Here is a 26,454-nt window from a genome sequence, read left to right as displayed (position 1 = left end):
CCCACCTTAATTAAACACTGAAAACAGAAATAAAATACAGAGACATTCTTTTCTATTTTCATCTTAGCTATATTTCTCCCTCTCCCCTGTCTGGGGGCATCCGCCCTCCCGGCCCCGCACATACCCCCGAGGCTCGGGTCTCCCCCTCCGTGGAGCCCGCCATCCCCGCACATACTCCTGAGGCTCTTTTGGACAACATGTCGACAACTCTTGTTGTCGACATGTTGTCAGCGCACCCCTCTTATTGTTCAGATGTCGAGTGCTGTCAATCATTGCAGCGACGCATGGGCGGTCAGGTCTCTTCTCTCCTTCCTCGAGCTTATTCTACGCGCGCCTCACGGTAGCGCATGTGCGCATCCATTGCGCATATGCGCAAATGCGTCCCCTCGCGCAAAATGTGGCCCCCCCATGGAAGATGAGACCCTGCGCACAGCGCGTGTTCTGCGTTTAGGGAGGGGCGGCCCTGGTAGGTAAAGGTGCCGCTGATTGACAGGTGAGAGATGTGACGCGTCGGGAGGCACCGTGAGAGCAAAGGAAAGGTGCAGACCGGATTATTTCATGAGAAGGCCGGCACAGGTATGGGTGTGAGAGGTTGGAAGGAATATTAAGGTAAGTTTATTTGAATTCTAGGAAGGTATAACCTGTGCACGTGATGGCAATGTGATCCGCGTGCCATTTATTCATCACTGTGAATGTGTGAATGGCTCATTAGCTGATTTCGTTTTGGAGGTTTTGCTCAGTAGTTGAAGTTATAGGATTTGTTTTTGTTTATCAGTGACTGATGGCAACCTGTGAAGCGCGTTTGGTAATCTGTGAAACAACACGATGGAGAAACCATGAGCTTGATGTTGATGAGTATTGTTTGCATTTTTCAAATGAGGGTGTCCTATAATTTAAAGTTGTAAGCACATCTCGCCCTTCAAATCGAAAAGTTCAATAACACTGTAAAAATACAATAACACCCTTGACAATTTATGACACCTGCATTAGACAGATCTATGACAGTCATAAAAACAAATACATCTAATGCAGGTGTCATAAATGAAGGTCTTGATACTTTGCAGTTTAACCTTTAACAGTCCATGCTGGCTGTATAATTTTTATTTTTATGTATGTATCTAATCTGTATTTTTGTCACATTTTTATTATCATTTACCACTCAGTCATTTTTTTAACCTTATTTCTCTTCTGATTCTTGAGCTGACGAATGGTGTTAACTTCTCAGGTGTGAGGTTACTACAGTCTTATTTTAATTTGAAGGGCATGCAAAAAGTGCAGTCAACTTTAATCTCTATTCCATGACGCCCTAATAAAGAAATAGTACTCAGATAATACGCAACAGTAGCCAGTAGTTACTCCATAGTAAGGTCCACTGTGAATTTTATCTTAAAAATTTAAAGCAATGCTTCACTTATTACCAATGACACCTGCATAATAGATAAACAACCAGATTTATGTCAATGGACAGATGCTTTATGTCCAAATCTCCGCCTAGCCACGCCCTTCTTTGGCTACACTGTCGCCCCATATTGGTCAATTACAGAAACATTTTGGGAACATGCTTCAGCAGCTAAGTTAAAAGTATCCTCTGAGTTTGGTGGTGTTTGGACTGACTGTCCATTTATGGCCAATTTCTGTGCAAGGCCAGTGCACTTGTTAGAAACAAGTGGCGCCCCCTATGGAGCGATTTCAAAATGATTGTACATTTGTGGTTCCACATTGTTATGAAACATATCGTGCGACTTTTGTAATGATTGAACAAACAATTTCTGATTTGGAATGTCACGCATATGGTGTGTGTATACATACAGTACAGGCCAAAAGTTTGGACACACCTTCTCATTCAATGCGTTTTCTTTATTTTCATGACTATTTACATTGTAGATTCTCACTGAAGGCATCAAAACTATGAATGAACACATGTGGAGTTATGTACTTAACAAAAAAAGGTGAAATAACTGAAAACATGTTTTATATTCTAGTTTCTTCAAAATAGCCACCCTTTGCTCTGATTACTGCTTTGCACACTCTTGGCATTCTCTCCATGAGCTTCAAGAGGTAGTCACCTGAAATGGTTTCCACTTCACAGGTGTGCCTTATCAGGGTTAATTAGTGGAATTTCTTGCTTTATCAATGGGGTTGGGACCATCAGTTGTGTTGTGCAGAAGTCAGGTTAATACACAGCCGACAGCCCTATTGGACAACTGTTAAAATTCATATTATGGCAAGAACCAATCAGCTAACTAAAGAAAAACGAGTGGCCATCATTACTTTAAGAAATGAAGGTCAGTCAGTCCGGAAAATTGCAAAAACTTTAAATGTGTCCCCAAGTGGAGTCGCAAAAACCATCAAGCGCTACAACAAAACTGGCACACATGAGGACCGACCCAGGAAAGGAAGACCAAGAGTCACCTCTGCTTCTGAGGATAAGTTCATCCGAGTCACCAGCCTCAGAAATGGCAAGTTAACAGCAGCTCAGATCAGAGACCAGATGAATGCCACACAGAGTTCTAGCAGCAGACCCATCTCTAGAACAACTGTTAAGAGGAGACTGCGCCAATCAGGCCTTCATGGTCAAATAGCTGCTAGGAAACCACTGCTAAGGAGAGGCAACAAGCAGAAGAGATTTGTTTGGGCCAAGAAACACAAGGAATGGACATTAGACCAGTGGAAATCTGTGCTTTGGTCTGATGAGTCCAAATTTGAGATCTTTGGTTCCAACTGCCGTGTCTTTGTGAGACGCAGAAAAGGTGAACGGATGGATTCCACATGCCTGGTTCCCACTGTGAAGCATGGAGGAGGAGGTGTGATGGTGTGGGGGTGTTTTGCTGGTGACACTGTTGGGGATTTATTCAAAATTGAAGGCACACTGAACCAGCATGGCTACCACAGCATCCTGCAGCGACATGCCATCCCATCCATTTTGCGTTTAGTTGGACGATCAGTTATTTTTCAACAGGACAATGACCCCAAACACACCTCCAGGCTGTGTAAGGGCTATTTGACCAAGAAGGAGAGTGATGGAGTGCTGCGGCAGATGACCTGGCCTCCACAGTCACCGGACCTGAACCCAATCCAGATGGTTTGGGGTGAGCTGGACCGCAGAGTGAAGGCAAAGGGGCCAACAAGTGCTAAACACCTCTGGGAACTCCTTCAAGACTGTTGGAAAACCATTTCAGGTGACTACCTCTTGAAGCTCATGGAGAGAATGCCAAGAGTGTGCAAAGCAGTAATCAGAGCAAAGGGTGGCTATTTTGAAGAAACTAGAATATAAAACATGTTTTCAGTTATTTCACCTTTTTTTGTTAAGTACATAACTCCACATGTGTTCATTCATAGTTTTGATGCCTTCAGTGAGAATCTACAATGTAAATAGTCATGAAAATAAAGAAAACGCATTGAATGAGAAGGTGTGTCCAAACTTTTGGCCTGTACTGTATATATGTGTGTGTATATATATATATATATATATATATATTTATATACGGTGTGTGTATACATATATATATATATATATATATATATATATATATATATTTATGAACTGTCCCCTTAAGTTGTAGCATCTGAGCTAAATGGTAGAATCAGCATCCTCACAGTGTGGCTAAAAATTCAGTTGTAGCAGTCGCACCGGAGCCTTTTTTGGTATGAAATAAGTTACAAAACTGCTGTAAGTGACGTCTGTGGGTGAAAAACGTTCAATGCTGTGAGCAACACAAACTAAAGTTGTAAGTGCTATATGGTAGACAACTGGACTTGCTTGCTCTTGAAGACGTTTTGCCTCTCATCCAAGAAGCTTCTTCAGTTCTAAATGACTGGTACGAAGTTGCAGGCTTTAAACCCTGTGTGGGTTCCCACCCACACCTGGATATCTGCAGATAAATTAAATGTATGAGAACTGTAATTTTCATGTGGATGCCATTTTGAAATCGAAAGCGAGGCTGAGGTGGGAGTGGCCCAGTGACCCCATAGTACGTCCGAACAACAATGACTCGGACCACAAACCTTGAGCTGTTACAACATTTCACCGTGAACAATGAATGCTGGACTGAGGAGGGACGTCGGATACCAAGAGCAGATTTGCTGAAAGGATACATCACCTGGATAAGGGGTACATCACTGATATTGCAGGTAAGCTAACAAATTTGCCAGCTGCTGTCTGTGTGTTGGTGTGCTAGCTGATCAGCAAACATCAACTTTGTCAGTACGTGTACATGCACAGCTTAATTGAGCTATGCTCAAAATTCGATTTTGGCATCTAATCGGACTTCTGTCCTTGTCCCAGTTTACATGCAACTGAGAAAATCGAATTACTGACGGGAACGTGTCCTCCTCCTCAACACTAGGTGGCGATATGCGTTGTTTCAGCGGGTTAATACTGCCCCCTTTCTGGTTGACCTATTATGTCACTTAATAATAAACAACTGGAGTCAGGCGGCAGACTGGCATTTTCGAACAACAGCAAGATGGATAATCGTACAGCTTTGTTCATCTCGTATGTAATGTACGCATTACTGATTGTGCAGATAAGGTGCACGCTATCCCTCGTGGTCATGGTGATTTTGAGAGGCAGACAAGAACGCCGTATGCTGTTGGAGGGCTACAACATTAGCATGTCTTGTCTGTTCCGGGGTCATACGCCAGCGCGGGGGGTGTGGAGCATGCACACATGCATTGTCTAGTTTAAGATTAAGGCGTTTACATGCCGGAGAAAATCGAATTCCAATCGCATTATCTGGGTGTCTTAATCAGAGTTGGAGAACTCCATTATTAGTTGGAGTAATGCATTTACATGCACTTCAGTTGTCCAATAATTCGTTTTTTTCAAGTGTCATGTAAATGTACTGACTGTTAGCAGCTTTATGATTGTGGTAAACTACTGGTATATTTCTCAAAATTCTTGTTATTAAATACAATGTACTATATTTCGTCAAGGTTATACATTGTGTTAACAAGCGTTAGGTGTTATATTTGTGACAACATTGGGTCATCTAGCTTACAAGCTAACTTACAATGATTTTTCAGCGAGGACTTGTCTTCTTCATTGGGAAGAAATGACACCCCTTACAATATACAGGTATTTGGGTAATCTGTATATTGATTAATAGACAAATAAGTGTTCAAATTGAATGTTGTCCTGTTCAATGTGAACTAATTTGCTTTCAAACTAGTATATCTCCTTTCCCTGCTGGACAACATACACAAACACTGTTATTAGAGAATGGTTTCTGCACAGTTAATTGATGGGCAATGAATGAATCGATGAACCTACAACCATGACCTTGCAAAAGTTTTGGGATGTATCTTATGAAAATAAACATTTTATAGACTGTTTACTTTGTTTCTTTTTTCTCTCACTGTAGGTGGAGTGTCACACTGAAGGTCCCTTCATTAGGCAGTTAAACGTTTGATTGCAAAGCTGGCCAGGGTCACTGCGATCATCAAGTTGGACGTTTCTGCACATTTTCTTCAGCTGGACGGCAAATCTGTCCCTATAGTTAGTAAAACCTCGCTGCCACAGACAAGGCATGTCCCTCCATGGTGAATAGGCCTCACCCCAAAACCTATTAATACAATACAAGTCTCAATATTAAAACCACCTGCAGCAAATCCACTCCCAAAGAAATACAGAAGATGAAGATGATGGTATCACACCCAGCCTCTGTTGCCCTGTTCCAGTCCCCCTACCAAGTGATTAGTTTTTCTCATGACCTTCGAACAAACCTTCCTTATATTGGAAGCAACTGACAAATGTATCATCTACTGCCAGCTTCAAACAGACATCCTGTGGATAAGGTTGCAACAGAGTTCGGAAACATGCCCTGAGGATCAGTGTTAACTTACCAGGCCCTCGTCCGACTGACCACCACTACCACTGACCATCAGCCACTGTTTCCTCTTCCACCACAGATACATAATTATGCTCCGCTCTAAATGAAAATGAGAACAGCTACTACTGTGGCATGACTGTCACCCTCTCTGATGCAGTGTCACTGGAGATGGAAACAAGGGAACAGAGCACAAACAAGACCTGGCACTGTGTCCGAACTTCATCTGTTTTCAAAGGGATCATTCAAGGATTGCAGACTTTGACACTTTTGCAGCCAGTATGCACAGACAGAAGAGGGCTGTGCAGACGCAGGCAATGAAAAGGGGGGTAGAGGTGGAGCCTGTTGCAGCAGCACAATATGAACAGGTAAAGGGTTATCACACATTACCTTGTGGCTTAATCTTAAATCCTCATGTCCCTCATTTAGGAGCCTCACCTGATCGTAAGGTGGTTGATGGCGCAGGGTTTTTTTAGGGGCTTCCAGATGTGGACAGTTTGGTTGAGTGCTGTTATCTTCCTGCCAGAAGAAAGTAATCAATTAACTAAACTCCATAACTGCCTTAAAGACATAAAAACCTGGATGAGCACCAATTTCCTGATGTTAAATTCAGACAAAACTGAAGTTATTGTTCTTGGCCCCAAACAACTCAGAGACTCTTTATCTGATGACATAGTTTCTCTAAATGGCATTGCTCTGGCCTCTAGCACTACCGTAAGAAACCTTGGAGTAATATTTGATCAAGATTTGTCTTTTAATTCTCATTTAAAACAAACCTCACGGACCTCCTGCTGCTGCTGCCATCATTAGTCATTAGTCATACTTCTACTGTTATTATAAACATATGATTATTGTCACACATGTATACTGCCAGATATTAATATATACTTTCAACATATTGTACCACTCTTACCACTGTAGCCAGAACTATAACTATAATATTATTACTTTCATTAATGTTGTTGTAAGCTACTGTCATTACCGTCTGTCCTGCATCTCTCTCTCTGTCTCTCTCTCTGTCTCATTGTGTCATACGGATTACTGTTAATTTATTATGCTGATCTGTTCTGTATGACATCTATTGCACGTCTGTCCGTCCTGGAAGAGGGATCCCTCCTCAGTTGCTCTTCCTGAGGTTTCTACCGTTTTTTTCCCCCCGTTAAAGGGTTTTTTGGGGAGTTTTTCCTTATCCGCTGTGAGGGTCATAAGGACAGAGGGATGTTGTATGCTGTAAAGCCCTGTGAGGCAAATTGTGATTTGTGATATTGGGCTTTATAAATAAAATTGATTGATTGATTGATTGATTGATTGATTCCTGCAGGACCAGATGGTACTTTTGCCCTTAAGGAAATGTCCACAAACTTGTCACAAACATCCACTTGGACTGAATGATAAAGTGCTTTGTTTTTGGTGGTCACTGTGACCTTGTCTTTCTCATTCTCTTGAACGTGATATTTCAAGAAGACCTTTGAATTTCCTCAAATTTGGCGCTAATGTCCACTTGGGCTCAAGAATGAATTGATTAGAATTTGGTGGTCAAAAGTCAAGGTCATTATGATCTCTTCCATCTCATTTTGTGAAGACGATATCTCGAGAACACCTTGAGGGAATCTCCTCAAATTTGGCACAAATGTCCACTTGGAGTCAAGAATGAATTGATTCAAATTTGGTGGATGAAGAGTAAGATCATTGTGACCTCACAAAACATGTTTTTGAGCATAACTCTGTGATTTATACCCTAATTATGACAAAATTTCACACAAATGTCTAATAGGATATAACGATGAAGTGATGCCATAACTAAGGAACAGCAGAGGTTACATTTGGTCAGATACTGAATTGATGTGCGTGAAGCGAGGTGGTAATTCTAGTGACATCAAGAATGAATTGTTATAATGAATTAAAAAATGTTAATGCATTGTTTTATTGGTTCAGAATTAACCACCATACAAGTTGTATTAAATTCATGTAATTATTAAAACATGTTATCATATTTAAATGTCTTCAGTTCAATAAAAGTATGTAAGAGCTGACAGTGTTGGAATGTCACTTAGTACATTTACTCAAGTACTGTACTTATTTTATGCTACTGTACACCGTGTATCTCCACATGTGTTTAGTTAGTTAGTTTATTTAGTTTATCAAGGGACAGTGCGCAATAGCATTAATCATTTGCAAGAGATGAGGAGATGGTTGCACCAGATTTAGCAATAACTGCTAATTTCCATCTGTAGTCCCAACATATAATTTACAATATACACAGACCACAATCTAAAAAACAAAGAAACCTAAAATACAGATGAACAGAGGACAGCACAGAGACTGTACAGACATACAATTTCCACATTTAAAATAACCAAGTTGTTACAGTACAGGGAGGAACAACTTACAACCATCTCCTCATCTCTTGTTGATGTTGAATATTTGTGATAAACTGTTCCTTGAAATTTCTCCTACTTCATGAACTAAATAAACTTTTTAAAAACCCTCTTGGATCATCTGGAAAATGCATTGTCACAAACTGAAGACAGGTTTTTCTGACGCCATGAAGCGCTGACTTTTCAGAAATACGGGGTTCTCATAGGACAGCTGCGCTACAAACATATAATAATCTTAAAGAATACAATACATTGCTCGAGAATAAACTGTCCAACGGTCTATAAAGTTAAAATGAGCACAACCGTAAAGATCTACAACAGTAATATTAATATTAATGCAAAAACATTATAACAGGAAAACACTGACAGGAAACATTTTACTGAGCAATGAATATTTTTACCTTAAGGACTTTAAGGGAACAGCTGATAATGCTTGCATACTTTTACTTGAATTAAGTTTTGAAAGCAGGGCTTTTACTCGTACTTAAGGATTTTTACAGTGTGGTATTAGCACTTTTACTGAAGTACAGCGTCCTTGATGCAAATTGGGGATAAATAAAATTCACATTTTGTTAGTTTAAATTTGAAGTTTGAGTTTAAAAAGAAGAAGAATTGGGCTCATAAAAAAAAGTGAAATTCAGAAAACTTTGATGTTTTTGTTGATAATCATTTTATGAACAAGAGAAATGTGGTGTCATATTTCTTCTCCACCACAATACTTAAGTGCTGAGTGAGTGTATGTGTGTCATAAGAATACATGGATCTGGTTAGTGCAAATATTTTATTTTTGGCGTGATTTTGATGATGGAAGCCTTTGTTGCACATGTGTTCAAGGACCATTTATTTTAATGTTAAAAATCCAACAATAATTTCTGTTTTTACAGTTTCTGGAAATAAGAAATGGGGTAATTTTGGTGAGACTCATTTCCAAGTTTTAGGACTTATTCCTGGGGCACTCTATTGTCTTCCTGTAAAACTTCAATTAATTGTCTGGGCTATTATTTACTTCAGTCACTGAAATCAAAAGGCCTATATCTGGAAAAAGCTTCTATATAGACAGGCCTTTAATTGCTTTCACGCAAAACTGTTAATCAGCAAAGAGCAGGAAGTACAATTGAATTGTTTATTTAAACCAGTATGAATATTACTTCAGATAACATATCAGTTATGAATCATTCATTTGATCTATAGCTCTGACAGAGAGAAAGTGAGCTACGGTACTCGAGGATAATGGCATCTGACATACCAACACAACACCACTTTATCTTGTTAAAACAATACTCACAACTTGGATTAATTTATGGGCCAAAGGAATATGAATAATTTACAGAGTCGTGGAGGAATGGAAACATAGTTTGGGGTAGCCAACAACCCGGTTTTATACATTTGAAGAACTTTTTCTTGAACTTCCATACATATTTCCATAGAAATAAACTGCTTAGCAACCGGATCAGGCGTCTAATTGAGACAGGCCTTTATTTGTCAAAATGTGTAGCCACACCAGGTTAGTAAAAGGGACTAGGTGTTTTATTGGGATTAGGCTTTTAATTTAAGTCTTACTGTAAACAGCCAAACAAATCCACAGAACTTTATTTTGAACTCTAGTGGAGACCCCAAAGTTTATATCAAATAAGTAAGGCGGAACTTTGGAGAAATATGTGAACAGTGCAAAAGACTTGTGATGGAGTGGCACAGCCGTCAGTGTGAACACATTACACTGAATCTTTAGTAAAGAGCTGGAACAAGCTTTTACAGAATATACCGTTTGGTTCTGTCAGACAGTGTGAGGTTGTTCTTTCTTCACAGGTCAAACTTTAATGACACTAAAATGATCAATAATCAATAATTCCCCTCCTTCAACCTATCAGGACATCTATGGAGCTGTGCAGTCCCAACATGAGTGAGAGTGGAGGCTCTCTCTGCCAAGTGAAGCAGCTTCCCTGCCACAGTGTCCCCCTTTGTCGCCTGCAGGCCGGTGGACACTATATGCGCAACCTCCCCCACCTTACCCACCAGCCGTGGGTCAACCACCCAGCCCCAGCCGTCGCCTCCGGCCCAGCCGTGGCCGTTCGCCACAGGGTAAATGGAGCCATGGCGGCCAGCTGCAGCAACCCGGAGTGTGCGGCCTCAAAACTGGGAGAGGAAGCAGCGCTGGCCCAAGGCGTCTCCACTGGGAAGGTGGTGGTGACAGGAGGAGGGGGATACTTTGGGTTCAGGCTAGGGAGAGAGCTGGCCAGTCAGGGGATGTCGGTGATCCTTCTGGACATGAACAAGCCTCCCTGTGAAATCCCTGATGGAGCGGTCTACTATCAGGTACGGGACAGTGGAGAAGGAGCTGTGAAGCCGATACGTGTTTGAAATCCTGACTTTTACTCCAAACAATATTTCCCTGCATGTTACCCAGTAACTTTGCCCTGGATGTGACAGTTTAATTCTATCCAGTACTCTGACATTGTATCTCTACACGCTGACACTCATTTAGCACATTAGTTGACTAGTCGCCCACATGTTTATAATATTAATTGAATTATTAAACAATATATTTTGGGCAGGGCAACACAATCAGTAACACTGTTAACACTGTGCTACATTACAGAGAAATACAAAACTGTACTAATGAACCTTCATTAATATAGGCCTATATTTTATCTACAAGTGCACGTCACACACTGAAAAAACCCCTGAACTGAACTGAACAAAAACCACTTGGTTAGGGTTAGGAAAACATCATGTTTAGTTGCTTCAAGCACGGCTGGACATGTCCCGAAGACATCCGCTTTTGTTGGTCTCAAACACTGGTCTGCTACTGTTTGCTGTCATGCCTCCACCATCCCCTCCCCCTCTTGATTAGAAACATTATACACAATCTGAACTTCATAATATGTATGAAACAGTATGTTTTAAATGTAACATATCCATGGTTTGCAGAAACGTACAATGCCAACATTTATTCCGGCGCCTGGGCTGCTTTTTCTTTTAATTTACGCTGCTCTGCACAGACACAAATCAACTCTAGTATTCCCCTGCTTCAGCCATCGTCAGTGTGTCTCTGTGTCTGTGTCTGCGTGCTGGCTGGAAACAGACACAGGTGAGTGATCCACCTCTGAGCGCCAGCTGCTGACTGGGGCAGAGAGGGTGGAGACATGATTCAGGTTTCAGCCTCAGGCCTCATGGCACACTTACCTTAATTACAACTGTCCTTTCATGGGACAGATATTGACTCACACATACTCTGTCACTGAAAACCTGCAGGGCTCCCGAACAGTTGAGAATATATGCACTGGTGATGATAACAGTGAGGGCTGAGAAGCAATAAACTAATCAGTCTAATCAGGGATGGCATTAATTAAGTGAGGGTCATTTTTCTTCCTTCTGTCTTACAGAGTGATATACGGGATTATTCTTCCCTCTATAAGGTGTGTGAAGGGGTCGACTGTGTATTTCACACAGCGTCTTACGGCATGTCCGGACCAGAACAGGTGACTTGTCTTCATGCCTTCTTTTGCATCTGACTCTGTAGAAACTGTGTTTTTGTTCTTCTTGGGGGCAAAATAAATAATTCAGATTCATATTTCATTTATTCAACCTTTAGTTTCACTCGTGGAGGAACAACAGCCCTGCTTTACAACTGCCCCATTGAATGCTTCCTTCCTATTAATAATATACTTAGAGTCCATATGTTCACTGAACCTCAAAGTCATAAGACTCAAGACTGAAGTCAATCTGCAGATCAAGTTTGATATGTACGATTATGACTACAATGTGTTTTAGTAATTTGCTAAACATGCATTTACAGTGCTTGTACACTTAACTATTTATGTTACACATTTATGTTCACAATTATTATTTACATATTTATGTGTTAAAATATTTGCAGCAGCATTGTTAAAAACAGTTAAATAATTTGCTGGATCTGCCTCAGTTATTCTCACACACATCTACCGAAGTCTAAGTCCTTCTAACTCCTCATTGGTTAGTTAAGAGACATGTGACCCATAACAAGGAAGTGCAACCCGGAAGTGTGGTTGTGAAGCTGAAGTGTAGAGAATAGTAAAGTGCTGCTTAAGATAATATCCATCTCCATTCTGCTGTGTACTCCCAACAAGAGTGATCCAGCCACCACACATCGAACCCTCATGCTACACTACATTTACCCACAATGCAACCCGACTGCAGGCAGTTGGGTAAGAGATTCAGGTGTGTAGCGGCTGATGTAGCCACGAAGTAAACTCACTTCTTTCTAACTCCACACCCACATTTAAGTTCGTAGTCTTCATCCCCAACTGAGGCTGACTCCTGTGACATCACTTGAGGCAGTGTATCATGTTACACACAGCTTCCTCTCACCAGGACTGATGTGTAAAATAGAACTTCCTTTTCAAAGGCACAGTTCAACTCCAAATCAAAAACACATATTTTTTCCCTCACCTTTAGTGCTATGAATCAATCTAGATTGTTTCAGAGTTGACGATGGTTGGAGATATCGGCCGTAGAGATGTCTGCCTTCTCTCGAACATCATAGAGCTAGATGGCACTCAGCTTGTGGTGCTTGAAACGCCACAAAAAATGCATTTAAAAAACTCAACATCAATGTCTCTCTCCAGAAATCATGACCCAGTTACTCAAGATAATCCACGGAACTTGTTGTGAGCAGTTTCATGTAGGAACTATTTTCTTTCTACCGAGCTACACCTGCCAACCGAATCACAGCACAGAGGAAAGCATACAGCTACTGCTAGCTCACCTAGCATCACTGAGCTTGCTAATGTTACAGCACAGCCGACGAGGACGCCATTAACGTTTAGATCTCATCCATGAATAGATGCACTCTTCCTTCTGCACAGTGACACAGTTGGCGGGAGATAAAATAGTTCCCATATGAAACTGCTCTCAGCAGGGTCTGTGGATTATCTTGAGGAAGCGGGTCATGATTTCTTTAAAGAGACATTGCTGTGGTGTTTTTTTTAATGTATTTTTTTGGCGCTTTGAGCACCACAAACCGAATGCCATGTAGTCCCATTATATTTGAGAGAAGGCAGACATCTCTACGGCCGATATCTCCAACACTTGGCAAGTCACACCAAAACAATCTAGACTGATAAACAGCACTACAGGCAAAAGAAAAATATGTACTTGTGATCTTGGAGTAAACTGTCCCTTTAAGGACTTTGCCCGTGAATGTTTTGCTTTGTTCACAAACTAAAGAAATGCACTAATACACGGACAAACCTCTGTGCTAAAACCCCACTGAATGCACTTCACTACTGTAGCCCAAACTGAGGGGTACATGAGCTGCGTACAGCGCAGATAATAAGGACATAGCTGGTGAAAATAAGGGATGCATTATCTTTATTACTTTTATCTTTATTACTTTATTTTTTTTTATTACTTTATGCTGTCTGTCTGCCAGCTGAGGAAGGAGCAGGTGGAGTCAATCAATGTCGGAGGGACCAATAATGTCATAAACGGTGAGGATACACCCAACACCCCACACACACCCATAAAACACGCAGGTAGTCTTTGATGTAATGGTGTGTGTGTTTGATCCGCTGTCTTTCAGTGTGTAAGGAGAGGAGCATCCCCAGGCTGGTGTACACCAGTACCATCAATGTGGTGTTTGCTGGGAAACCAATTGAGGAGGGTGACGAGGCGTCAGTGCCGTATGTGCCCCCCGACATGGTGGGTAATTTAAAAAAGAATGAACTTATCAAACTGGCTATTGCAGTTATGTAACTAAGTACATTTACTCAAGTATGGTACGTTAGTGCAATTGTGAGGTACTTGTACTTTACTTGAGTGTTTCCATTTGATGCTACTTGTGTAATTTCACATACTTAATACCAATGGTTCCCAGCTGGTGGGTTGTGGTCCAAAAGGTGGTCGCAGGTCCATTTTAAGGGGTCCACAAGTGACTCACAAACATGTCAAGTTTGTAAAAAACACACTTTATTTTTAAGCACAGTGACTTTCTGGCACAAAATTTTAATTTTGAAGTGTCGTCTCCTGCTTTGGAGTGTCTGACAAACAAATAGCTACTTGACAGAGACAGCAAACTAGCTCGAAGACATGGCCAATCACAAGTATGACGCCAATTGTATTTAACTGTGTGAACCTTGGACTAATGACCGATGAGAAATCTGAACCCCATTGTTGGACCAGTTGGGAACCATTCCTTTATACTACCATGTTTAAATATTTTATACTTTACTTTTTTGTTTTTTGTCGTAGTTTTTACTCCATTATATTTATTTGATGACTTTAGTGACATTGCAGATTAAAGGAATGCTTCACCCACAAAATGACCATTTGTAAATCAGTTAGTCATGCCCTGTTACCTTGAAGAAAGCTTTGTATTTCTTGCAGCCTCTTGCAGACAAACATATTGATTTAGTGATTGATCGGGGACCATGTACAACTCGAGCAGTAAAATCCAAGTCTCATTCATCTGGTCGTATGCTTAGTTCTTAAAGGCTCTCTAAGTTTTCCCAAGCTTGAAAAGTTTTTGTCACATACAGCAAACATCTCCTCAGGATCCGCTAGCTACATGTCCTCTGAATATGCTATGAAAAAGTCCAGTTTCTGTCGGCAGCCCAGGCTCTGCAAATAGCAACAAAAGCATTTTGGTCCAGGCTGCACCAACCAGCCAGCGCGAGACCAGCAACAGCAAGCACACACACATGAACGCGGTGCCCAGAGAGGCAGTTAGAGCTACAGGCTACAATGAGGCTAAAAGGTGAGCTAGCTCCACTGCATTTGATAACATTGTTGAACGTAAACAGAAGTGAAGTGTTTTTGTTGTAAAATAAAATAAATCTAGTCAGTGACAGTTCATGTGTAGCTTCACAAATTGACTAAGCCAGACATGCAGGTTTAGCAGCTGTCCATGCATGGAAAAGCAGATTTCAAACCACTGTAAAAAATTCAGTTATCGAAACAAAAATCTGAAAATACACATATTGCATCTAGACAGCATGGAGATGTTGGTAATTTGTTTGTAACAATGATTGATTTGCTCCATAAGTGAAAAACTGATGTTTAAAATTGCCATTGTTACATTGACTCCAATTGTTCACATTAGAGCAAAATTCAAAATGCTGTCAAAAATTCAGTTTTTGAGATAAAATTCTGAAATTTGCCAAACATCATCTACCATGACTCTAGAATTTTGTCATTTTTTTCATGAACATTGAAGATTTATTTAGCAAGAATTTGCATGTATGTTTACAGTACCGTTTACAGTCAAACATTTTGATGCACTCTAGGCTCAATTTTTGATAAATCAAAAATCTGAGAAACGTAGTTTGTGTAGGACAGTCTGAAGATGCTCTGTAGCAAGTTTGGTGTCAATTGAGCAAAAATTGTGGGAGGAGATAGGTTTAAGAAGTTTTACAGTTTTTGAAAAAAAAAGAGTGATGAACTTCATAATTTTTAATAGGTTTAAATGTACAAAAGTTTCTTCAGTATTGGGGCTACAGTTTGATGAAAGTTGTGAAGTTGTAGCACGTATGGTTGAAGTTTTGAACTTTAGACGCTTGCTGTAGCGCCACCATCAGGACTATTGGCTTGAGTTTACAGCTGAGGATATCTGGCATGAGACTGGACCTTTGTGCAAAGTTTGGTGGGTTTTCACCCATGGGAAGTATGATTTCCTTGGAAGAAGAAAGAAGAAAGAAGAAGAATACCTAGGATTACAATAGTGTCCCGGCAGCTTAGCTGCCCGGACCCTAATTACAAAATGACAAGATGTGCAAGGATAAAAAGATGATTTAAAATGATTTAAAACTGAGTTTGATAACAAGGTTGCAGTTATTGCATGGTGGAGTATGCAGTGTAAAAAAGGAGTTGGGACTTGTCCAACATCATCTGGGAGGTTATTCCAGGTTTGTGCTGCATGATAACAAAACGCTGCTTCACCATGTTTTGTTTTAACTCTTGGGACGGTCCTTAGGCCAGATCCTGATGTCCTCAGGGTCCTAGAAGGTTCATGTGTCACAAGCATGTCAGAGATATATTTGGGCGCTGATCACTTGAAGTCAGCCTCATCTTTACCAACAGCAGTATTGTGGGGATACAGTACAGTCACTGCAAACAATGTCACTCTTGTGATTCACTCTTGTGTTAGAACAAGCCTTGTCCACTCGGCGTTTCACCACAATATATTTGCGTTTTTTCTGTTATGTCCCCAAATTTTGTAGCTTCCTTTTGTATGTGTGCTGCTTATGGACTGGCAGCTGGACACGTTTATTTTAACATCCTGCCTTCACCTGCGCGTTGAGCCCAGGAACGTCTTGAATACAGCAAAATAAGAGGAGAATACAAATGCAACACACTTCTAATAGGTCATGAGTAAAGCTAGAGAGGGATTACTTTTGTGTCTTTAATGTGATGAACACAATACATTAGTGTGTTACTATGTATAATCCAATAATATAATGTACATTATTCTGAAAACTATGCTTCTTATTTTTAGTACTTTAAGGACATTTTCATGCTCACACTTTTACTTAAGTAACATTTTGAACGCAGGACTTTTACTTGTAACTGAGTAGCTTTACATTATGGCATTGCTACTTTTACTTCTTCCATATCAACTGAAATGTTTTCCAAATATTCTTATAAATGTCTCAAGAACAATGTCCTATACATTTTCCAACAATAATAACACATTCTCATACATTCTCTTGCTCTCTGCTGCAGCACATCGACCACTACTCCAGAACTAAAGTGATTGCAGAGCAGATGGTCCTCTCTGCCAATGGATGCTCCCTGAAAGGTGCGACACAATCAGTGTGTGTGCAGTGACAGCTTAATCGCAGAGTTAGGTGGAAAGGGTGCAATCAGAGGAGGCTGCAACCCTACAGCTTTTGGTTTCTGTGTACAAATGTTTATGTGGAAGAGAAACACTGAAGCACTGAGGGGTTGCCATGGAAACTAGGGGGTGCAATCCAATACAGAACCAGTGACACTAGTTTTAATTTAGAGCTGGACAGGACAGTGCCAGTGTGTAGTGCAGCAGTCATGTGACTCATTTACAGTTTTCTAATACACTATAATGGGTTTTGAGTTCCTCTTTACATTAACAGGTGGCAGGCCTCCATCTTCCCCCTTCAGTGTAACCCGACACCCCATCAGTGACCACCAACTTATATATTCAATTAAGCGGAGAGCTAATGGGCAGTCTCATAATATACTGCAGGTTAAAGTTCATGTACAGCATCTGATACAGGAGGATGTCGTCTAATTTTTTTTCCACTGGAGGAAAGTAAGAAAACACATTTACTCAAGTGCATTTCAATACAAGGCCCAAAGAACCACAATTAGCCAATGTTTCAAAAAAAGAAACAATTAGAAATGGATTTTAAAAAATACAAATTTGTGTAGCAGAACTTTTCCATCTCATTTTCCTATGGAACGAGAGCTTTTCCTTGTGATACTTTAACTATATTAAGCTGGTAGGGGTTTGAATGCAGGACTTTTACTGGTCAGTGTGCATGTCTTCATTATAGTATTGGCACGTTTATCTAAATTAAACCTCAATGTTAAATTGTCAGTGTACGCAACATGTAAAAGACCTTCTGAATAGTTAGCCGGCCAGAACATTTATGTATACAACACTGTGGAAATAACAGAATCAGTGAGTGAACTAACTAACTAAGCTCAGGTGAAGGTTTAGAGTCCTCACATCACTTACGGAGATCCCAGGGGAGAAGGGCTAGCAACACAACTCCACCTAATGGAGGCTTACGGTGCCCCAGATTCAAACATCCAAGAACACATAATTGAAACCACAAAATATCTCCATACTGCTCGTCCATAGTGATCCAAGTGTCCTGAAGCCCCGGCGTAAAAAGTTGTTTGGAAAAACGTCATCTGAACTCTCAGGGATGTGAGGACTCTAAAACTTCACCTGAGCCTCCTTCGGCATATGGGTGAGTAGATAATGGCTGAATTTTCATTTTTGGGTACACTATCCCTTTAAGACCACCTTGAGGGTGTTACAATTGGCACAAACGTCCACTCTGTTTTCGGCCATAACTCAAGAATTCATACGCTAATTATGACAAAATTTCACACAGTTGTCTAATAGGATAAAATGATGAAGTGATGACATTATATATCCAAAAGGTCAAAGGTCAACTTCACTTTGACAACATAATGTTCTGCAAAAACACTTTTTTATTCTGCATCATGTCTCAGGAACAAAAGGGAAGACATCTGGTCAGATACTGAATTGTTGACACTAATCTTGGGTGTTCATCTTGAAGCTGTGCTGATTGTATTGTGTTGTGTGCTGCTAGGGGAAAGGTGTGTGAGGCATCCATGTTTTCACACAAATGGATGTGAACTGTAAGTGCAACTTGCAGAGGTACACAATGGCGAGTTTGCTCCCTTATATTTTCAGAAAACACACACATATTCAGTAATGTTTAAATGGTCTCTTGTGAAGGTGGAGATGTGCTTCGGACCTGTGTCCTGCGGCCCTGTGGCATCTATGGACCAGAGGAGAGGAGACACCTCCACAGAGTCATGGTGAGAGATACAAACAGAATATATATATATACACACTTTGCCTTTTCATATATATGAAAAGACTAATTCCTTTTGTGTTGGCAGTGGGAGAAATATACATCTTGCAGTGTCTGAAGCCTCCCTGGCAGAATATGTTCTTGCCTGAAGAGTGTACATTATTGATAGAGCTCTCCGGGCGTCTAGTTACAGCTGCCTTTTCTTCCAGTCTGTCCTCTACGAGGCAGCAGCACAGTCTGCTGAAGGGCTCCATGTAGTTAGTTATGGTCTGGATTTACTGTCAAGGCAGCTGACTTTTTATGCACCATATATTGTAGGTTTACTTCAACCTTATCCACTAGTCTGGAGTTAAATTGTGCCAAAAATGCATAGAAATGCTCTGTTTCCAAAATTACAAATTGTGCATAATTTTGATTCCAAATCATGAGCATACAATAATTTATGTTATCTATGAGGGTATTAGTTTCAGTTTGTTACACTACAATATTAAAACAATTAAAATCCCCTGGAGCTAGGTTGATTTTGTTAATTTTTGCCAACTTTTTGTCTTTGTTTAGGATCTTTTTAACGGTCCTTTCCCCTCGTGCATGGCATCCTTTGTTTCAGGACAAACTCAGCTACAAGTCTCACTTTTCATTTTGCCAATTAAACAAAGTATGAAGCTGCCAAGAGCACAAAATCCTTAGAAAAAGGACGCAAGTGCTTAAAAAATTGGTCAAATGTTTAACAGGTCGAGGTTGTAAATTTTTTCATTATTTATACATGCAAATGCGGCAGAAAATGTAAGAAATTAAACTTAATCAGTAAATCACTGAATCACTGCTTTCTACTGGTTTTCACAACTTATGTATACTGGTAAAGTTACTCTAAATAAAACATGTTCAAGGTATTCATAGATGAATAAACAGACTTTAGAAGGTTAAAGGTATAGTGCACCCAAAAATGAAAATTCAGCCATTATCTACTCACCCTCATGCCGAGGGAGGCTCAGATGAAGTTTTAGAGTCCTCACAACACTTGCGGAGATCCCAGGGGAGAGGTTGTAGCAACACAACTCCACCTAATGGAGGCTTACGGTGCCCCAGATTAAAACGTCCAAGAACACATAATTGAAACCACAAAATATCTCCATACTGCTCGTCCGTAGTGATCCAAGTGTCCTGAAGCCCCGACCCCAACTTTTTATGTCGGGGCTTCAGGACACAGCCTGCGTTAGGTGGAGTTGTGCTGCTACCCACTCTCCCCTGGGATGTGAGGACCATAAAAATTCACCAGAGCCTCCCTCGGCATATGGGTGAGTAGATAATGGCTGAATTTTCATTTTTGGGTGCACTATCCCTTTAAGACAGATCACACTTTTATTCTTAGTTACCTCTTATTTTTGCTTAGTCATGTGATGCTTGCAAAGACGTTCTCAATGTACCGTTTGGAGCCAGTATCCAATGCCTGCTTCTGTTTACACATTTCCTGCAGTTTCCTGTTTTCTATTCATTACCTCCTCCTGTCATATCAGGTACCTGCTATTCCCCACCTGTCATGTAGTTTTCCTCAGCCAGCATTCCCATTCCCTCATTAGCTCCCCTGCATCTTTTCCCGGTCTCTTGCCAGCATGTTTCGCCTGCTTGCCTCTTGCCTGTTGCCAAACTCTGCTGTGAACTTACCAAGTAAAGCAACGAAGGTTTTCACCCGCCACAGTCTTGCACGCCAGAGGTTTTCAAGCCACTATTTCGAGAAGTAAATTAAACCGTTCACTCATCGTCCCTCATCTCTCTCTGTCTCTTTCTCACTCAGATGAACGTGGAGCGTCGGTTGTTCAGTTTCAGGTTTGGTGACCCGGAGGCCAGGATGAACTGGGTGCATGTAGACAACCTGGTACTGGCCCACATGCTGGCGGCCGAGGCGCTGACACCGCAGAGGAACTGTGTCTCTGTGAGTGTGATCAAACTAATCCAAGCAGGATAAGAAAATCAGACTTGGAGATTATTTTTAAACTTTACGTCTTTAGTATCAGTAACTTATTTATGACTTGCATATTGGAGACGATTAGTCCGTCTTGTCCTGCTATAGTCAGTCTTTCTGTTCTGCACATCACAAACTAAGACCAGAAGTAGGCAACATTTGTTTACGTGTGTGTTAACGATAACCACTGGCTGCTGTTATCTGTATATTTGAGTAAGACAATGTTCAGTATCCCCATTGTTTCCTTCTCTTTTGCAGAGTGGACAGGCCTATTTCATTAACGACGGAGTTTCAGTCAATCTGTTTGAGTGGCTGACACCACTGGTGAGTGAAATGATAACACTGGTGACATTCAAAAACTTTCTTATTGTCAGTAAATCTCATGAAAACCAACATCAATCGATCCTAAGTATTGACTGTGAAGCCAAAGCTTGATATTTCTCATTGTTGGGGTAAATTTCTGGTCGTCCAGAAATGATTAATATCATATAAATCAGCCATACTGTTGTACTGGATGACAAATTCCTTCACAATAATGCATGTAGGCACTGTAGTTGTAGTTTTGAATCCCACAAACTGCTGCTGTAAAAACTCCAAATGTGTGTTAATCCGCAGCTGAAAATAGTCCCCAACAAATGCGCAATTTACTCCTGTTTTAGTAACTCATACTAAAAGCTACAGTGCCCAGCTGTTTTAGACATTTACTTTGTAAAAAATGAAACTGTATATATCTGTGACCTGTTTTTAAAAATGTACATCTTCAGGATGAATGGGCTTGAGGCCGAGTGCCACTACCAGAGTAGGAACATTAGAAAATTGTTTGGCATTTTAATGGGATTTGTTGACAACAGATATCTAGAATAACTCCTGTCTTACCCTTTAAACTTTCAAGGATGTATACAGTTTAATTGAAAAGCATTTTGTCCAAATTTAAAGGGATAGTTTGGATCTTTACCATTAAGCAATGTACTCCTGCGGATGGGGTCAGCAACAAAATGTATTATAGCCACCTAATAGCAGTTTAATCAGTGTATCAGTGTACGCTATATTCACTGCAGCTCTTTTCAACAGGGAAGCCGTTAACGACTTCAGTTACCAATCTATGCGCATCAAAGCCACCAGACTCCATTAACAAAAACAGTAATTTTAGCTCGCTGAACATGGGAGTTGCTGGTGTACTGCTGCCCCGCTCAATTAGGGTGCTGTCACACCTGCCCTGTTTGGTTCAGTTCAATCAAACTCATTTGTTTGCCCCCTAAGTGCAGCTTGTTTGGGCAGGTGTGAACACAGCAATCACACCAAAACAACTGGACAGAGACCTTCTTGAAGAGGTGGTCTTGGTCCAGTTACAAACGAACTCTGGTGCAGCTCAATCTGAACCAACTGCAGTCACATGACACATTGTTTGGGTTAAACATGAGCATGTTACAGTCCTGGAGGATTATTAATGTGCACCTCCTCCTGCACTGCCTTAATATGCACATTCAGCACATCCAATGCATCAGAACATTGTTTTCTAGTTGGAGCCGCACCTCGTTTTCAAACTGTATGGTTTGACTAAAATGAACAATGACAGCAATATAGTCCACGATAGCAGCGCTAAAATCAACCTGTGTAGTTGTCCCTCCATTGTGACATTCGAAAGTGTCACATTTATCTTGCAAGTGTACTCTTCTTCAATGTTTTGTTTACATCCTGGATTTTTCCCACATGGAAATTCTGACCAATCAAGAGCAGCTTTCTCGCACAAGGCATTTGATCTGGTCTGCTTGTAAATGCAGGCCTTGAGAACATGAACCAACTCTCAGCAATTATGCACCTTTGTCACAAAATTTGTCCCTGATTCAGATCAAAACAAGCGAACTCCAGGTCTAAAAGCACTCTTAGTTAGTTTGTGTTATTGTGTGACTTCGGTGAATCCAAACCAACCCCTTTAAATTCCATAGTCACACAGTAACAGAAACAAACTAACTGACTGAAGCGGCAAAAGGCCAGCAGGTCCTGTGTTAAGTGATTTTAGATTATTGCTTTTTTTCAATGGAGTCTGGCTTTGAAGAGGGCGATTTAACAGCTGTAGTCTCCCACAGTAATCGCTGTCTGACAGCAAGGTAAAGTGGAGAAAATATTGTAATCATAATATACACTTAAACTCATATTAATTTTTTCGGGTGGCTAAATACGTTTTGCTGCTGCCCCCAGTCCACAGCAGTACATTGCTTAGCTTCCATGCATCTGACATCTACTGTATGTAATGCACTGACTATGGATAAATACCATATAACACCCCACTTCAAAAGATTCACACTATCACTATCATTACCATTGCAGTTTGAAAAACTGGGCTACAGCAGGCCGCAGATAAACCTGCCGGTTTTCGTCGTCTATTCGGCAGGTAGCTCATCTCTCTTCCTCTTAAATTTGTACACCCATTTGTTTAAACATTCTGCGAGTTGTCACTAACACTACCTCTCTGTATTTTTCTTCTATTTTCAGCCATCCTGGTGGAATATTTGCATGTAGTCCTGAAACCTGTGATAGAAGTGCCCCTCCTCTTTACCAGAAATGAGGTAACTGTCTTTCTGCCTTTTTTTGTTTCTCTTTTATTTCCTCCCAGACTTCAAATTAATTCTGGAGAAACAGCCTTTTCTGCTCTTGAACATGTTTCTAATTACGCTTTTTAAATGTCATACAGCAGCTGAACTCTGTATTTGAAACTAAGAATAAAAACTGACTGATTTTACTGCTCAGTTTCCTCAAAAAGTTTCTTTAGGTGACCTGAATGAAGTCTGAGATGCATTTTGGGTAATGATGGCATGTCTATAGTGTTACAGTGCTGTACACATGCATGCATATGTACCTAATAGAAAGTATGTGTCTCGTGTGTTGGAGCTAGGTTACCTCTTCTCCCATGAGAAGATTCTTGTTTAAGTCTCTCCCATAACAGTGAAGACAGACTTCATTAGGGTTGGTATTTTCCTATCAGCCCCCCCTCCCTGCTCTCCCCTTCCCTCGTCAGATGCTATCTCTTGTGCATAAATTATAGAAAACCAAAGTGAGCCTTGAATGAATTCCAAAATACTGGCAACTAACAAAATCCCAAAGTCACAGGAAGCGTTTTAATATGATGTGCTGGTCTGTAGCACTTTAACACGGAAGAATTTTAATGTATCAGGAAGAGGGCAGTTAGGTGCTCCTGCCTGGGGAGACCTTTACGATGCATCTTAAGGAGCCTCCGTCACGGCCTGTAAGGTCCTCATGAATGTGTGATGAGGCAGAAACTGAAGCTGAGCCCGTGGGCCTGCACATGGAGCTCATTCTGTCAGACAGCTGCTGGCCCGGGGATCGATGATTGTCCTGTGAATAAAACATAAACTGCTGCAGGTCAGAACAGGAAGTTCAGGATGAAGTCTGCAGGAAGTGACCTCAGTACAGTGGCTGTTGCCATGGTGAGCGGAGTCGGGCAGCCTCGTGGCAAATGATCCTGCCAACTCTCAGGTTAAGCCGTCGCGTGACGTGTGGAGGAGTTTTTCCTCTCGTAGGTAAATTCCAGGTCTGCAGGGTGATGCAGCTTCAAATGACAAACTACAATTCAGACACTGGGGACAGCTGCGTCTGGTGATATTTAATATTTTTCTGATCAACAAATCTTATTAGCGAGTATTGTCTGTGTAGTCAAAGCCTGGTGTGGCTACTCCTCTGTGCCATAGAGCTCCATCATTGTAGTTTATTTTGATTCGATCACACGTACATTGTCTTTCTGCTGGAAATAATCACCAGAGCGCCAAATGTGTATTAATCCGCAGCTGAAAATAGTCCCCAGCAAATGCACTTTTTACTCCTCTCTGAGTACCGTTTGATAAAAACTACAGTGCCCAGATATTTCGGGAAATTATTTAGCTTATTTCACAAACTACGTGTAACCTGTTATTAAGGATTACTGTCTTCAGAAAGACGATAGGGCTCGAATATGAGAACAACAGACAGGTTATGTCGGTATGTACATACCTAGATACATACTTAAGCAACAGCTCAGGACAGGTGGCAGTATGTTGTGATTATATCACAGGTGAGGGGCGTTGTCCGGCACGTCCCGAAGAGCAGGAGACGCATTCCAGTATGAATCGTTTTTATTAATAAAGCGTTCTTACAAAGAAATATGCCCTCCTGGCTACCTGCACATGCAACGCACTAGCTTCTTGTATTTCACCATCTATTATGCAACCGCTGAAAAACAGTCCAGTGTCTGCAGGATGATCTTGAAAACTGCTTGTAGGCTTGCATGTTTTGTTAGGTGGAGGTATGTCGCTTGCTGTGGCGAGGCTGTTCTCCAAGCTCTGTTCGCCAGTGGCTTGTTTTCATCCAGTTCTTCGAACTCATTTTTCACATATCTCTGCATACCATCTTTAGGTTCAGCAGATATCCCCCCTGAAATATGCACTGCTCAAGCCACTGCATCACTACAGCGTCAGCAACATGATAAACCACATGCCATGTCCTGAGTTCAGTCAGCCTTCGGTAGTGAATTACTTTTTAATGCCTATGCGTCTCAAGTGAGGGAAAAGTGAGGACGGTAAAAAGGCGCGGCTACCAGAGGGTGATGAATTTAGTCAGGATGATCGTCAGGTTAGACGGGATGAGCAGGACTTAGCAGTTTGTGGTTGCGGCGTGTTCAACAATAATGATGTACAGGATGATTAATACACAACAATCTGGCGAAGTCATAGAGAAGAACTGTTCTGTGACAGGCGTGTGCTGATTGATGCAGTTTGACGTCATGAGAGATGAACTGCTGACCTGTGGGAGGATGAAAAGATAGAAAAGAGCTTTTAGGAACTCTTCTTGTCTCACCGATGTCTGTCTGAACTCCTCTATCACTTCACAAGCAGACACCTTATCCCCCCACAGTAAGAAGATGCAGTAACCGGAGGCATCCATCAGTCACAGGCTATCAGAATGTAAAACCAAGTTTGAGGAGAGGTTAACTGAACCATTAGCCTGACAGTACGACCTTTAACTAGGCCTGGACATCTGTGCGGCAGCTTTAGGAGTTTCTATGATTTCTGTCTCGATGAAACATTTGCATATTTAACACAAATGTCTGTCCGCTGCAGGTGAGGAACATAGCTGTGAGCCACACCTTCAAGATCAACAAGGCCCGCCGAGAGCTTGGTTTCTGTCCGAAGCCCTACAGCCTGATGGACTCTGTGGACCAGTACCTGAAATCCAGACAGCCTCGCTCCAGCTCGTCTCTCCTCGGCCTCTCCTGGACCTCCCAGCTGCCTCAACACCTCCTCCTGCTGTTGCTACTGATTGGCTTCAGCCTGCTGCTAGTGATGTTATCCTCCATTCACAACTGAAAATTTGTATGGAAATCAAATATTTGATGCTGTATTCACACCACATGTGACACCAGATGCAATGAAATATACCTTGAAATAAATCGTCAGAACGTAAGATTATGAAATAATTTAATTCACCTTTTTTTGATGTTGGCATATGTGTGTCTGATTTTGAAATGATGAAACTACCAGGCTGCTGGAAAGTATTAAACCTGAGTGGTGTGAATGTTATCGGTTTCTCTGCAATTTGAAGCTTCTATGAGGAAAAAAAATAATATTTGTAATATTTTATTTGAAATGTTTAAATCTTGATTGAGTGTATTTAAAGCATGTTTCCAGGTTCTCTGATAAAGCCTTGATGTGATTTACACATCTGTGGAGTTTGATTAGTAATTTTGTACACTTTTAGAAATAAAAGCATTA

The 26,454-nt window shown here is 41.0% G+C and overlaps 1 protein-coding gene across 1 annotated transcript; it reads left to right on the top strand.

The window, feature by feature from the left end:
* The first annotated feature begins 397 nt into the window (after positions 1 to 397).
* On the top strand, positions 398 to 26,454 carry sdr42e2 (short chain dehydrogenase/reductase family 42E, member 2). Its single transcript, XM_033644409.2, has 12 exons — positions 398 to 609; positions 10,075 to 10,519; positions 11,590 to 11,685; positions 13,617 to 13,674; positions 13,767 to 13,885; positions 16,904 to 16,979; positions 18,654 to 18,736; positions 20,525 to 20,662; positions 20,951 to 21,016; positions 23,021 to 23,084; positions 23,186 to 23,259; positions 25,804 to 26,454. Exons 2-12 carry the CDS (start codon positions 10,082 to 10,084, stop codon positions 26,047 to 26,049), a joined length of 1,458 nt encoding a protein of 485 aa, XP_033500300.1. The 5' UTR covers positions 398 to 609; positions 10,075 to 10,081; the 3' UTR covers positions 26,050 to 26,454.

The sequence above is a fragment of the Epinephelus lanceolatus genome, chromosome 18, assembly GCF_041903045.1.
Source record: "Epinephelus lanceolatus isolate andai-2023 chromosome 18, ASM4190304v1, whole genome shotgun sequence".
In the NCBI taxonomy this organism is placed as follows: domain Eukaryota; kingdom Metazoa; phylum Chordata; class Actinopteri; order Perciformes; family Serranidae; genus Epinephelus; species Epinephelus lanceolatus.
Note: the sequence above shows the minus strand (reverse complement) of the source record. Positions and strands in the feature narration are given on the sequence as shown.